At 33.2% G+C, this 13,459-nt stretch overlaps 1 protein-coding gene across 1 annotated transcript; it reads left to right on the top strand.

Moving 5' to 3' along the window:
• The first annotated feature begins 274 nt into the window (after window positions 1–274).
• Window positions 275–2,359, top strand: LOC132285739 (feruloyl CoA ortho-hydroxylase F6H1-3-like). Its single transcript, XM_059787934.1, has 2 exons — window positions 275–1,193; window positions 1,783–2,359. The coding sequence occupies exons 1-2, from the start codon at window positions 688–690 to the stop codon at window positions 2,357–2,359; spliced, it is 1,083 nt and encodes a 360-aa protein (XP_059643917.1). The 5' UTR covers window positions 275–687.
• The last annotated feature ends 11,100 nt before the right edge of the window (window positions 2,360–13,459 follow it).

Below are 13,459 nucleotides of genomic sequence, written 5' to 3'. Positions count from 1 at the left end.
ATTTTTAAAGTATAGGGGAGGTGAACAAATAATGGGGAGTTATACGTACTATTTCGATATCACAGGAATGTAAATGCAAGCCTTTAAGTTATTGCACTATATACTATTGTATTATTTTAGTGATATTTAGCATTTTCCTTCTTAAATAAAGTACACAAACATCCTTATGTGGTATGAAATTAATGCCTTGAATTAATGCACAAACTTTGAACTAATTTTTTCCAATTTCAATTCTATTCTACCCAATAGCATTATAATTATTGGTCTGAGACATTTAATAGTTCTCTCAACTTCAAGTCATTGATCAATATAAGACTAGTGGTGTGATATTTGGGTCAGTCAATGAGGGTTGGAAACAATGCGTGGATCAGAGCAATCAGTCATTATCTGCAATTTTTTTTTTTTTTTTTCTCTTGACATTATCTGCAATTAAAAATCTCAGGACTAGTACTGTACGAGAAGTAGAATTATTTTGTTAACAGTCTAAAAACAATGCACCTTAATAGAGGACAGTTGACAAGGCATGAACATAGCAAGTCTAGCAACAATAAGGGGAAAAAAAAATTGTAGGCATTGTCAAACAATACGAGTATAAATACCTTTCATGGGATACAAACTACACCATCACCTTTTCTACTCCTTTCTGGCAAATACCTTAAAGTTCTCATTCCTTAAAACTCTCTAACAATGGCCCCGGCCGTGTCCACACTTCTCTCCGGCTCGTCGGATGTCAAAAACTTTGTAATGAAAGAAGGTTATGGCGTGAAGGGTCTTGCAGATATGGGACTCAGTGCCCTACCCAAGCAATATATTCAACCTCTTGAAGAAAGGGCTAGTACCATCAAAATAGCGTCTGAAGAGTCCATACCAGTCATTGACATGTCAAATTGGGATGATCCGAAGGTGGCTGAAACGATATGTGATGCAGCAGAGAAGTGGGGGTTCTTTCAAATTGTCAATCATGGTGTGCCCATTGAAGTACTTGAGGATGTGAAGAACGCGACTCATGAGTTCTTTGGATTGCCCGCAGAGGAGAAGAGGAAGTACTCTAAAGAGCATTCCCTTACCAACAATGTCCGGTTTGGCACGAGCTTCAGTCCTGTGGCTGAGAAGGCTCTGGAGTGGAAAGATTACCTTAGCCTCTTCTATGTTTCAGAAGATGATGCTAGTGCATTCTGGCCTCCTGCGTGCAAGTAAGCATGCAAAGTTTTATTAAAGAAACAGTAGAACACAAATATACAGTCATAGATGCATACACACAAAACAATTATGCAGATACAAGCACCCATGAACACATGCATTTACACACTTATATACGTGCATAAATGCAAATATTAACTATATTTGTATATCACCCTTCTTGGGTTTTTACAATTCAGTCGTTCCTCATCCTTTCAGCACTTCTTAACTAATTAAATTTGTATATTATTTATTTATTATTATTATACAATAAACACTTCCTCTTTCAGCAGTTGTTAACAAAGAATAGATGTCGGTTAACATATATACGTGTGTGTGTGTCTCTGCACTAATTTCAACAACTAGGCCTTTTTCTCAACTATTTAGGATTGGAACATGAATCTTTTGTTTTCATTATGGTCTATTTAAGGCCATAGCCCCAGTCAATCTGCATACTATCGTATCATTCCTTACCAATGCATGTATTTGTGCATTAATTAATACACGAATATAGGTTAATACACCTTTCAATATATATATATATAGAGAGAGAGAGAGAGGTTAATACAATGTTTTCATATACTAACTATTGTATGAATTTAGGGACCAAGCACTGGAATTCATGAAGAGATCTGAGTTTGTAATTAGGAGGCTGTTAGAGGCACTGATGAATAGACTCAATGTAAAGGTGATTGACCAAACAAAAGAGTTCCTTTTGATGGGTTCAAAGAGAATCAACCTAAACTACTATCCCAAATGTCCTAATCCTGAGCTAACAGTAGGAATAGGGCGTCACTCAGATGTCTCAACACTAACTGTCCTACTCCAAGACAATATTGGTGGGCTCTATGTGAGGAAAATGGATGGGGACGAAAGTTGGATCCATGTCCCACCGGTCAATGGATCGCTTGTCATCAACATCGGTGATGCACTACAGATAATGAGCAATGGACGATACAAGAGCATTGAGCACCGTGTGATTGCTAATGGAAGCAACACCAGGATTTCAATCCCAATCTTTGTGAACCCAAGACCTGGTGATGTTATTGGCCCTTTGCCGGAGGTGCTCGAGAGTGGAGAGAAACCAATATATAAGGAAGTTCTCTACTCGGATTATGTTAGGCATTTCTTCAAGAAACCTCATGATGGGAAGGACACTGTTGAATATGCAAAGATTTGAGAACTCTCTCTAATCTCTTCCTTTTGAACTGGGAAATTAATAAAGAGAATAAACATGGCAAAAGATAAGAGATGTTGTTCAGGGAGAACAGTATGTTGTCCTTGACCTGTCTAATATATATGGATTGTACCTTCTTTTTTTAGAGGTATATGCAGATGTTCCTGTTGTTTTCCCACCAATAAAGGATGTATGCTTTTTGTTTTTCCTGTTGTAATCCTAATTATGGAAAAGGGCACAATATACTAATAGAGACATCAAGAGCTGATTCCCAATGGTTTCCATCTAAGTAAATTCGATCATTTCATATTTGGATCCTTTGTCTAAACTAGATTTTTCCAACCAAGTCATGAGATGGGTTGACAAAATTTTGGACATCGAAGGAAAAAACCTAGCACAAGCTTGTTGGCTATTTCTTGATACTACTTTGTTGGCTATTTCTCTGATACCACTTTCTGACTTTGCTCTGATACCACTTTGTTAAAAATAATGGGCTATACAAACAAATGCAACTCTATATAATTTGAAAGAGAAATGGAGGAAGAAATATATTATTTCACTTATATCCAACTTATTCTTATTTTAAAATGACTAAAGTACATGATTATATATGTCTCACATATGTACGTGTACCCATTACATTTAAATGTCCCACTAACATAATTTTCAATAGGCATAACTCCCACTAACCCACTAAAATGACCATTACTAGTTGTAACTCTCATGACTCTTGATTTTACAATACTTTAACTCTCACTAAGACAATTTACTACCCACTAACATATATGTTAAATTCACACATGCATCATGGATATAAAAATACTTGAAAATACTAAATACTAAAATCAAGTTTATTTTTCAACACCCCCCTTTAAACTTGATTTTGTAACTTGAAAATAAACTTCTTATTAATCTTGGAGGCTTGATCAAAAGTTCGATAGTTGATCTTCAATTCCACTTCCTTCAATAGCTTCAATCTTCTTGGCCATTTCCATTGATGTGTAGGGCTTGTGAAACTTCTTTAAATGCTTGAATAATGCTCTCTTATGATCAACATTTATCTTCTTTACATGGGTGCACCATCCTTTTTCTCTCTTCTTGAATTCTTGAAACTTCTTGAACTTCTTATGTGCTTCTTCTTTGGAATAAAAAAATAACTCCATATTCACCCAACCTGTGTCAATTACAAAATTCTCCAGACCATCTTGTAAAAAATAATTCAAAAAATTCTTCTCGCCTTTAGCTTCAATCTCATAATTAATTGGAATAATTTTCTTGAAGAGAAGTTTATCATTCTCCACAAAAAAAAACATTATTTGATGAATATGAAGAAATAATAATTTCATCAAATAAGTCAAATATAACTTCTTTCAAGGTAGAATTTGTAACCATACTTGAAAATGTTAACTCACCAACTTGAACTTTTGCATCTTCTTTAGCAATTTCTTCTTCTAAATCTTCTATTTTCACTTCATCCTCCACTTTTTCAATTTCTTTTTTAACATCTTTTCTTACCTTTTCCTCATTCATCATTTCAAATTCTCCTTTAACTTTTGAATCTCCAAAATTTTCAACTTCTTTTACATGATACACCTTTTCGTTCTCCACAACTTTGTCCTCAAAACTTTCATAATCAGCATTCGTAAACTCATCATCTTCAAAGCATTGTACCCAATACTTCATGGGTAATGATTCACCTCTATGATTGGAAACGATGATCTCGAGCATCTTCTAAATACAACTTGGAGTTTTGGACTCTCCAAAATACTCTCAAATGTCTTGATGTATTACCTTTTGCAACACTACCCATGCCTTATCTTCTTTTTTTTCACGAAATTTGTTGGACATGTCATTCTTTGGCTCTTCTCCAACAACATCCCACAAATCACATGCTTTGAGGTATGAAGTCATGATGATTCTCATTTCTCTTGTAATTAGAAAACATCATCTTTTCACTAAGAAAATACATTTTCCCTTCTTCTTCATCATCAAGGAGAAACATGTTTCCTTAAAATGTTGAACCATCTAGGATCAACTTCGTCACGCCTTTAGGATTGTCTAGTCTCTAAACATGAATCTGGCTCTAATATGGAACCTGGTTCTGATAATAACTTGGCTTTTATACCACTTTGTTGGCTATTTCTCTAATACCACTTTGTTGGAAATAGTGGGCTTTACAAATAAATGCAACTCTATATAATTTGAAAGAAAAATAGAGGAAGAAATATATTATTTCACTTATATCCAACATATTCTTATTCTAAAATGACTAGAGTACATGATTATATAGGCCTCACATATGTATGTGTAATCTTCAATAGGCATAACTCCCACTAACCCACTAAAATGACCATTACTAGTTATAACTCTCATGACTCTTGATTTTCCAATACTTTAACTCCCACTAAGACAATTTACTACCTATTAACATATATGCTAAATTCACACATGCATCATGGATATAAAAATATTTGAAAATACTAACTACTAAAATCAAGTTTATTTTTCAACACAAGCTAACTTTTATATCTTAGTCACTATAGCATAGAAGTTCAACTATAAAGGCCATTGAGGCAATGGCCTAAGGTCCCCACTTGACAAAGAACAAAACTAAGTTATGTTTTGTGTTCCTAACATTATGACTAAGTTCAAAGGAAAAAGAAAAAAAAAAAAAAAAAAAAAAAAAAAAAAAAAAAAAAAAAAGAACCTTACAATGGCAATCAAAGAATAGCCTAACGGGCATTGTGGCAAACTCTCACTCGAAGACGATGTTTTCTCTCGTGAGCATCTTGGGCTTCAAAAATAAGGCGAATTCTTATTCTTCGTTCTTAGTCAAACTTATCATTCTTAATGTAGTTCTTAGTCAAACTTATCATTCTTAATGTAAAATTTACGAAAAATATGCGTTAAATTTCTATTTACTTATATTCTTGTTCTTTGGTTTAAAATCCAATTAGTTTGGTCTTCTTGAATGTTATCTTTTTACAGAGGAGCTGGGGGGGCTGAATTTTTTTTAATAGTAGTAATTTTTTCTTTTTCAACCTATGAAATTTTAATGTTGCCACCTCCCGAAATTACAAAAAAAAAAAAAAATTCACTTTTGCCCCCTCACAAATTTTCTGGGTCCGTCTCTGGCCATAGTGTTTCTATTAGGGAAGGTGTACTATTGAATCTATGATGAACTTTCTTGTTTAGTACTCGATCTGCATTCAGAATCTCAGATGATATAATCTGATGGAACCATTCTATGTATATACGGATGAGATATAATCATATGAATTTTTATGCCCCGGCGGATATGAACGATTATGCTACTATTTTGATGGCTATGGTCCAAGTCATATGGCCGTGTCATTCTTGGAAATCTCAACCAAAAATCTCGACTCTGTCCCCAAATTATACTGAGCTGGCCTTGCGATAGCAGTGAGGTCACATTGATTGAAACAGAGGGGGAAATGGGTTTCAACTTCCAAATCATGGCTTTTCTGGGCATTTACAAAGTCAACTTATGAGGCCAGTGCTTTCTTAAGCTTGGAAGCTATCATTTTTCAAATTAATGGGAATAGCCTAATAGGTTTCATGAGCAGGATGCAGCATGTAGTGGAAAGCCTGGAGATTTTTTCAAAGCAAAACTAATACTGCAACCCATATACATTGTCAAACCTGCCACCCTTCCTTTGAAGGCTCATTACCCTGTTTTGGTCCTGCTGCAACAGGATTTTGGGGCGAGACTCGAGAGACTTAAGACAAACCTAAAAGAGGACTACCCGGTACACGAGACTCCTATTATTGCGAGACCTAGGAGGATTTGATGTATCTCATATTATCTGTATATGTAAAGAGATTTTTTTTTTAATAAAGCAACCTTACGATTGTGCCAAGACCTTAAGGAAGACAAACCTAACCTCATATATTTAGAGTACAGTAACTACATCATGTAAACCGGTGAACCAGACAACAGCCCTCACTTTAGAGCTCATAAATTGACATAAAAAAAATAAAAATAAAAAAAAAAGTCCATAAATTTTTATTCTTTCAGTTATTATATAAACATAGATCAAATCTGAAGATCTTAATAGTACATTTCATCAGATTCTCTTAAATAGGACATGCAATTCAAAAAAATATATAAAAAAACAAATAAAGTATATGTAAACACAGCTAGTGGAGTCTTGGGAGAGGATCATTCACATACATCATCACAGCTTTCAATAAGCACCACCATTCACAACATTTAACAACAAAAGAAAAGACAAACCCACATAGGCAGTTCCCAAATAAAAAATGTGACAGATCACATAAAGAAGATAGATTTAAAAAATTTATTCATTTCTGTTGCTCGGCCGCGGGCAAAGCCTCCAGACAATAATTAAGTGCTTGAAGGGCGAGAATTCTTCTCCATGTTCACTGCTTTGTGTTTGCGTCCAGTTTTGGGCAACCTTTTTTCTGTGGCTCCTGTGTGGGCAGCTCTGGGATGGGCCTTGTACTCTTGGGCTTGTTTATTCGGTTAGCTTGGGCTAACCATCCAGCTTGTACTATTGTTGCTATTTTATAAAATTTATTTACCTTTCTAAAAAATATATATATATATAGATTTAAAAGGTAACGAAATGAAACAAGAGATGTGGTTTGTCACCTCCGCGAGCGCCGAATATGAATCATATTATATGAGGTCCAGCTTTGAAAACTGGGCTTGGAGGGGAAGAGAGATTGCCCTTAGAATGTACAAGGTATTATACATTTGTTTTTTTTATTTTTTTAAATTTTTATTTTAAATATAAAACAATACTTATTTAGGCTCTTGTTTGGATGTAAAATATTTTTAGATTTTTTTTTTATTAAAATTTTTTTAATAAGTTATTTTATATGTCCCCGTCCGATAGACTCAGACTTCAATATAAACTTAAATATTTGCCGAACACCAAAAAATAATATAAAAAAAAATTTCACCTAAAAAAGAAATTTATTTTCTCAGAAAAATATTTTACCTAGAAACACTTGTAGCCTTAGTTTTGCGTTTTTTAATTATGTATTTGATTATATTGTAAAAAATGATTAGGAAAATCAAGTCTTACTTTTTCTTACTATAAAAGGCCAAAAAAAACTAATGTTATAAAATTGTTATAAGACTAATGAGTCATTTAAATTATAAATAACGCAATCTTTTGGTTACACATTTACTTATATCGAATTAAAAAAAATTAGAATTATAATTCTTACAAAAAAAAATTATATGTAATTAAATTCATTTATCTGACTATTTAAACATGTCCAAATTTTTAATAAATTTTTTTATAAAGGGTAAATTTTTATTCAAATTATTAGAATAGCAATAAATAATAATAATTTATTTAAATTTTTAATAGAATTTTTACATTTTGTATATTATAAATTATAGTGGTTAAATTTATGAAAGATTTTTGGAATTGAACTTAATTTAACTTCATAATATAATATATATTAATTAACTAAAATTTAAAAGTACATAGAAAAAAAAAAAAAAAAACGAAAGATTACGTATCAATTTTGGAATAGAAAAATTTATTGCAAAATTCTACTTCTATTTGATAAGGGTATAATTGAAAGATTCAATAATTTAAAACTTCGATGAAATTTTGTATAAAAGTAGAACTTAGTAAAACTCTCCACTTTTCTTTTTTTTTTTTTTATCAAGAAAAATAACGTAACATATCTCAATTATAGTATACTTTCTCCACACTCTCATGTTTCTAGGGACGAGAAAGCCTACAATATCCTGAGAATATAGTATCGTTGAAGTTTATCAACTGTTTGATCATCCATCAGATGAGTCTCATCACTACATTTAATGACGGAGAATCCCAAGCTACGGTACCTGAAGTATTGTAAACTTTCGCCGAAGGCAAACTCTCCACCTTCTACTCTTGAAAAACGGAAAATGAGATTGGACTGTAGCAGAATTAAGTCACATAAAGTGGGAGTGAAAGGGAAAGCGAATTCGAGAGCGGGAGCGTGAGCGTGAGCGCGGCAGAATTAAGTCATAAATAATGAAAATTTGTGCCAGAGCGCGCGCAAAGCGTGAGAGCAGAAACGCGTTTAGATCGTGAGAACGATACCCATTGAAAATAATTGTGTGATTTAACTTTGTGTCCAGAGGAAGATTGATTTAACCAAATTGTGCAAATTTTATTTTCTACTTCAGTTTCACGTTGATAAGTAAAGAGAAATTTTCAACATCCACGCTCTTCAAAATATTTAATGCATTTTTTCATAGAAATGTTTTCACCATTGCAAAAACATGTAGATAATAATTTAGTCTACTATCATTCACTTCACTTTCTACTTCTGTTTTTTTTCCTAGCGTCTTCCCAAGTCCCAACCAAACAAAGCTTAGAGAATGAGAGGAAATGACGAGGAAAATAGTTGTTTTGAAAAGATAGAAACTCTGAAAATATTGAAGTTTAAGTTTAGGATGATAGAGGCCTAAGAAAGTGAAAATTTCAAATTAAGATGGGAAAGTAGATTGAAATTTCTTAACATTTAAAAAAAAAAAAAAAATTTAATTAAATATAATATTTATCCCAATTAGAGTTTTTTTTTTTTTGGACAATACTTATGTAGTGAGGATATATATCATATTCATCGCTAATGTAGACCAATAATAAATTGACATGTGATCTTTAATTACCAAATCAAAGATGGTGGGTAGATTTTTTTTTTTTTTTACCTAACAAGGAGATTTAGTAGTTAGTGAGGAAAAGGAGGAAGTGAATTCGAACCTAAGATCATACGGTGCGGGCACTTAAGACTTAATCCTTTAATACTCTGGCAACACCACTACACTTATTGACAAAACCGCACATATCCAATTCTTCTTCGTTTTTTTTTTTTTTTTTTTTTTTTGACTTTCTTCCCACTAATGTTCTAATTCTACATCAATGCAATTCATAAAATGAAATTATTGTGTTATTGATGCCAACGAAAATTCCAGTTCTTGCTTCCTCTCTTCTTCTTCTTCTTCTTCTTTTTTTTTTTTTTTTTTTTTTTTTTTTTTGACTTTATTCCCACTAATGTTCTACTTCTACATCAATGCAATTCACAACATGAATGTCACAACATAAAATTATTGTGATGTTAATGTCAATGCAAATTCAAATGAAAATCTTACAACAAAGGGAAGTCGCAAGTAATTTAAACAAAAGGCATATCTTAACTGAACACATACAACTAAAAGTCTAAAATTCCAAAGAAATCTACACCAATCTTATCAGGAACAAGAACTGATAGAACTGATACAAACTAGGTTGGAACCGATATATTAAAATAGTGAGTATCGAGGCTTAGAGACGCGTAATCGCTTCTTGCAGATAGTTGAAGTCTCTCCCACGTGCAACGGAAGACAAATGGCAGCACTATCTCCGGGATTCAACTATAAGCCCAGATATCAAATCTGTATGTTCATGAAGGTTGCACTTCTTCTTCATGAACCTGTGTATTTATCTCCGTCTGATCAACAGAAAATATGAAACTCACACACACTCAAAATCAATAGTTTAAAAACACTTTTTCAAATCCCTTTTGATTAACTCTAACTAGTTTAGAGAGTGTGTGTATCGTAGGCTTCATATGCCATACTATATATACTAAAATATTTAGAAGACATTAAGTATTTAATGTAACTCATAAATAATATATTAATATAGTAGATTAAATGCATCAGGTAAAGAACTTAAAGCTTAAATTTAAAGTTTGTAATATCAAAACTTTGTCTTCATAAATATAGACTTACTAAATTAATTTGAAACATAACTCCAACAATCCCCCACTTGTTTCAAATTCATTTTGTTGATCGGTACAGTCATGTGCATCAATACTAGTGTCTTTTACCTAGTGTAACTACCCTTGATTTCATCTAGGAACTTGGTGAACGATGTCATGATCCAAAAACCACGTTGATGAATAAGAAATACTATACACACATTTCTGTTCGAAGATAAAGTACTAAAGCTTGACACGTTTCGGCCATGTGTCCGGAATCCATACTTCTGAGTGTTGTTAAGGATCAAGCCTGTCTTGATCCTATAGAAGCGGCCCTACTTCCACACTTAGATCGGTGTGTCCATCAAGAGTGACCTTGCATACTCCAACTGAATACCGGTTATGGACTCATTAAGAGAATTTAATCTCATCCTCTTCATTGCAAGATAAATTAATGAATCTATCAAGAGTGATTATGTACACCCCAATCAGAAATCCAATCTATAGAATTCATTAAGAGACTCATGTCTCAGCCTCCTTATTGATTATACGGTGAATCTATCAAGAGTGATCCTTTACACTCCAATCGAAAATCGATCTATAGATTCATTAAGAGATCTAAAATCTCAACTTCCTCAGTTACAGGATTGAGCACCCACATCACATTATAGGAAAAGGAACATTGATGTGCTCACATAAGTTGTTGTGTTACTTATTTTTCCCATTGAACCCAGGAGAAATATCACTGGGTTGGGTTCCCATAACATCACAACATCGATTACAAGCTCTTTTCAATCCCTTTAGATGTCTTGGACCACAAGGTCCTTTCACATGTCTTTCGACATTGGATATGCCAAATGAGATATAGCCTTGGAAATTAAGTCCTTTCACATGTCTTTCGACAATGGATATGCCAAATTAGATTTGACCCTGAACACTAGGTCCCTTCACATGTCTTTCGACAATGGATCTGCCAAATAAGATTTGGCCTTAGACAATAAGTCCCTTTATATGTCTTTCGACAGTGGATCTGCCAAATTAGATTTGGCCTTTATACAACAAACTGTGATATTCCATTAGCCAGGATCTCTTCAAGATAATTGTGCTTCAACTGCACATGTATGGACTTTTCATTGTAACACTCGTTGTGAGCTTGAAGCATCGCAACCTTATTGTCACGAAAATATTTCAAAGGCAGTATAGGCTTACTTCATATTGGAATACCCTCCAGTAAGATCATTACCCAATCAATTTTCTCTCCAGTAGAGAAAATGCAATAACATTCAGATTTCATTGAGGAATGAGTTATACAAGTCCACCCTTTTAATTTCCAATAAATCATAACTCCACCCACGGTGAAGATCCAAGCTGGTACGAACATTGAGCATCCATAGCAAAGAACAGCTATGTATTTGCAATAATCCGACCCATGATCCATAGTAGTCTACAAGTACCTCTATATTTTCATAAGAGAAATTCATGATCTCTTCATAGATTATTTTTGTACTTGATAACAAGTTGTGTTTGCCATGGTGTAGTTCATTGCATCATGATGACCGCCAATAATTTGAGAATTCAAGTTAATTCAATGCACTACCTTGATTGCAAACTGACTCTGATCTGGGATCAATAAGAACAAAGACTGCAGTATCTGATCGATAAGATTTTGGATCTTTCAAGATTAATTGATAAAATTGGATTGCGTGAGAGTAAATCCATGTTGAGGCCCACAATTTAATTTACACAATCACACTAGCTTCCTTAAGATCCATCATGTCAAAAGTTCAAATTAAGAACTTAATACGCAAATAATAATTGCCAGAATTCCCTTGGAATCTCCTTTTATCAATATGAAATTCAGCTGCAATCATTACTTTCCTAAACTTTCATTCCTCTATTTAGGAGCTTTCAAAAATGAGTTTTCAAGGATAAAAATTAGTATCATCAATAAAATGATAATATATCACTTTCCTTCATGAAAATAATTAGCTCATTTCAAACATGTCAATATGGATCAAATTTCCAGTATTTGTGTCTTTTCAACACATCAATAAAAATTTACATACTACATGTAATGCTTTAATCCACTTGAACCTTACCATTGGTTATCCTTTTGATTAATGAATTTAAACTCATGTAATCAAGTATATGACATGTCATAAATTAAGAAATTTATAGTAACCAAATATCAGTTTTATAATTGGAAAGCATACCGTTAATAGAGTCATTTCGACAATCATACCAATTTTAGACGAAAAATTGATGACTTTAAAACTCACCTCGAATCCATTATTTGCAAATCTGAAGACCTCCTTCAGATGTATCACTTACCAGAAATTATGCTTATGCATGCTACTTTAGAAGTTGAAGAGTTCTCCTCTTATATTGTCATTTGATCCCCCCACTAATCATAAATCTTGCATGATTTTGACTAATTGTAATGTGAAGAGATGATCTAGTTTCAATCAACCGATGGCATGCATCCCGAAAGATAATAAACTTCTTTTGTGATCTTCTCGTTCATCACAGAATATGATCTAATCAGGCGGAAACTGACCTACTAGAGCTTTCAACTTTCAAGTAATAAATATAAGTATATTCAAAATGAGTATCAACCTTTCGATCAATCCCTGACAAATCCTTTGATAAAAGGATTTAGTTCATTGACTAAGTTTATAACACGTTATTAATCAATGACTTTGGCAATATAAATATAAATTATTGCACAAATTTAGACATACCTTTAATGAAAAGATTATTTCAAGGAACATACCAGAATTGCAATTTCATCCAATTGCCCTCGTGCCCACCAACATAGGATATTGGGTTACATGATTCCCACACTAGGCATGGAAGAATTCTGGTCACCTTTAGTATGATAAAATGCCAATTCAATCCACCTTATGATCTTCTCATTGATTAAATTAAACTTGATCAGATGATGTTTTGTCACCCAGAACAGCTGGACATGGCTTAGTCATGACAAAAGTGAATTTTCAATTGTCAAAGGAAAAATAAAATTTTCCTTTCCACCGTTGGGGTGCATATATATATATATATATATATATATACACCCCATCAAAGCCTCGATATTCGGTTGAGAAACCGAATAATCAGTGTTGGACAACAACGAAAATGAATCTATTCGAGAGAAAGCTATTTTCAAATTGTTGGAACCGATATATTAAAATGGTGCGTATCGAGGCTTAGAGGTGCGTAATCGCTTCTTAAAGATAGTTGAAGCCTCTCCAACGTACAACGGAAGACAAATGGCAGCACTATCTCCAGGATTCAACTAAGCTCAAATATCAAATATGTATATTCATGAAGGTTGCACTTCTTCTTCATGAACCTGTGTATTTATTT

Source organism: Cornus florida, unplaced genomic scaffold (assembly GCF_030987335.1).
Source record: "Cornus florida cultivar Cherokee Brave unplaced genomic scaffold, ASM3098733v1 CherokeeBrave_3.0.0_Hap2_Chr11, whole genome shotgun sequence".
NCBI classification, from domain to species: domain Eukaryota; kingdom Viridiplantae; phylum Streptophyta; class Magnoliopsida; order Cornales; family Cornaceae; genus Cornus; species Cornus florida.
This window is presented reverse-complemented; position numbering and strand designations above follow the sequence as displayed.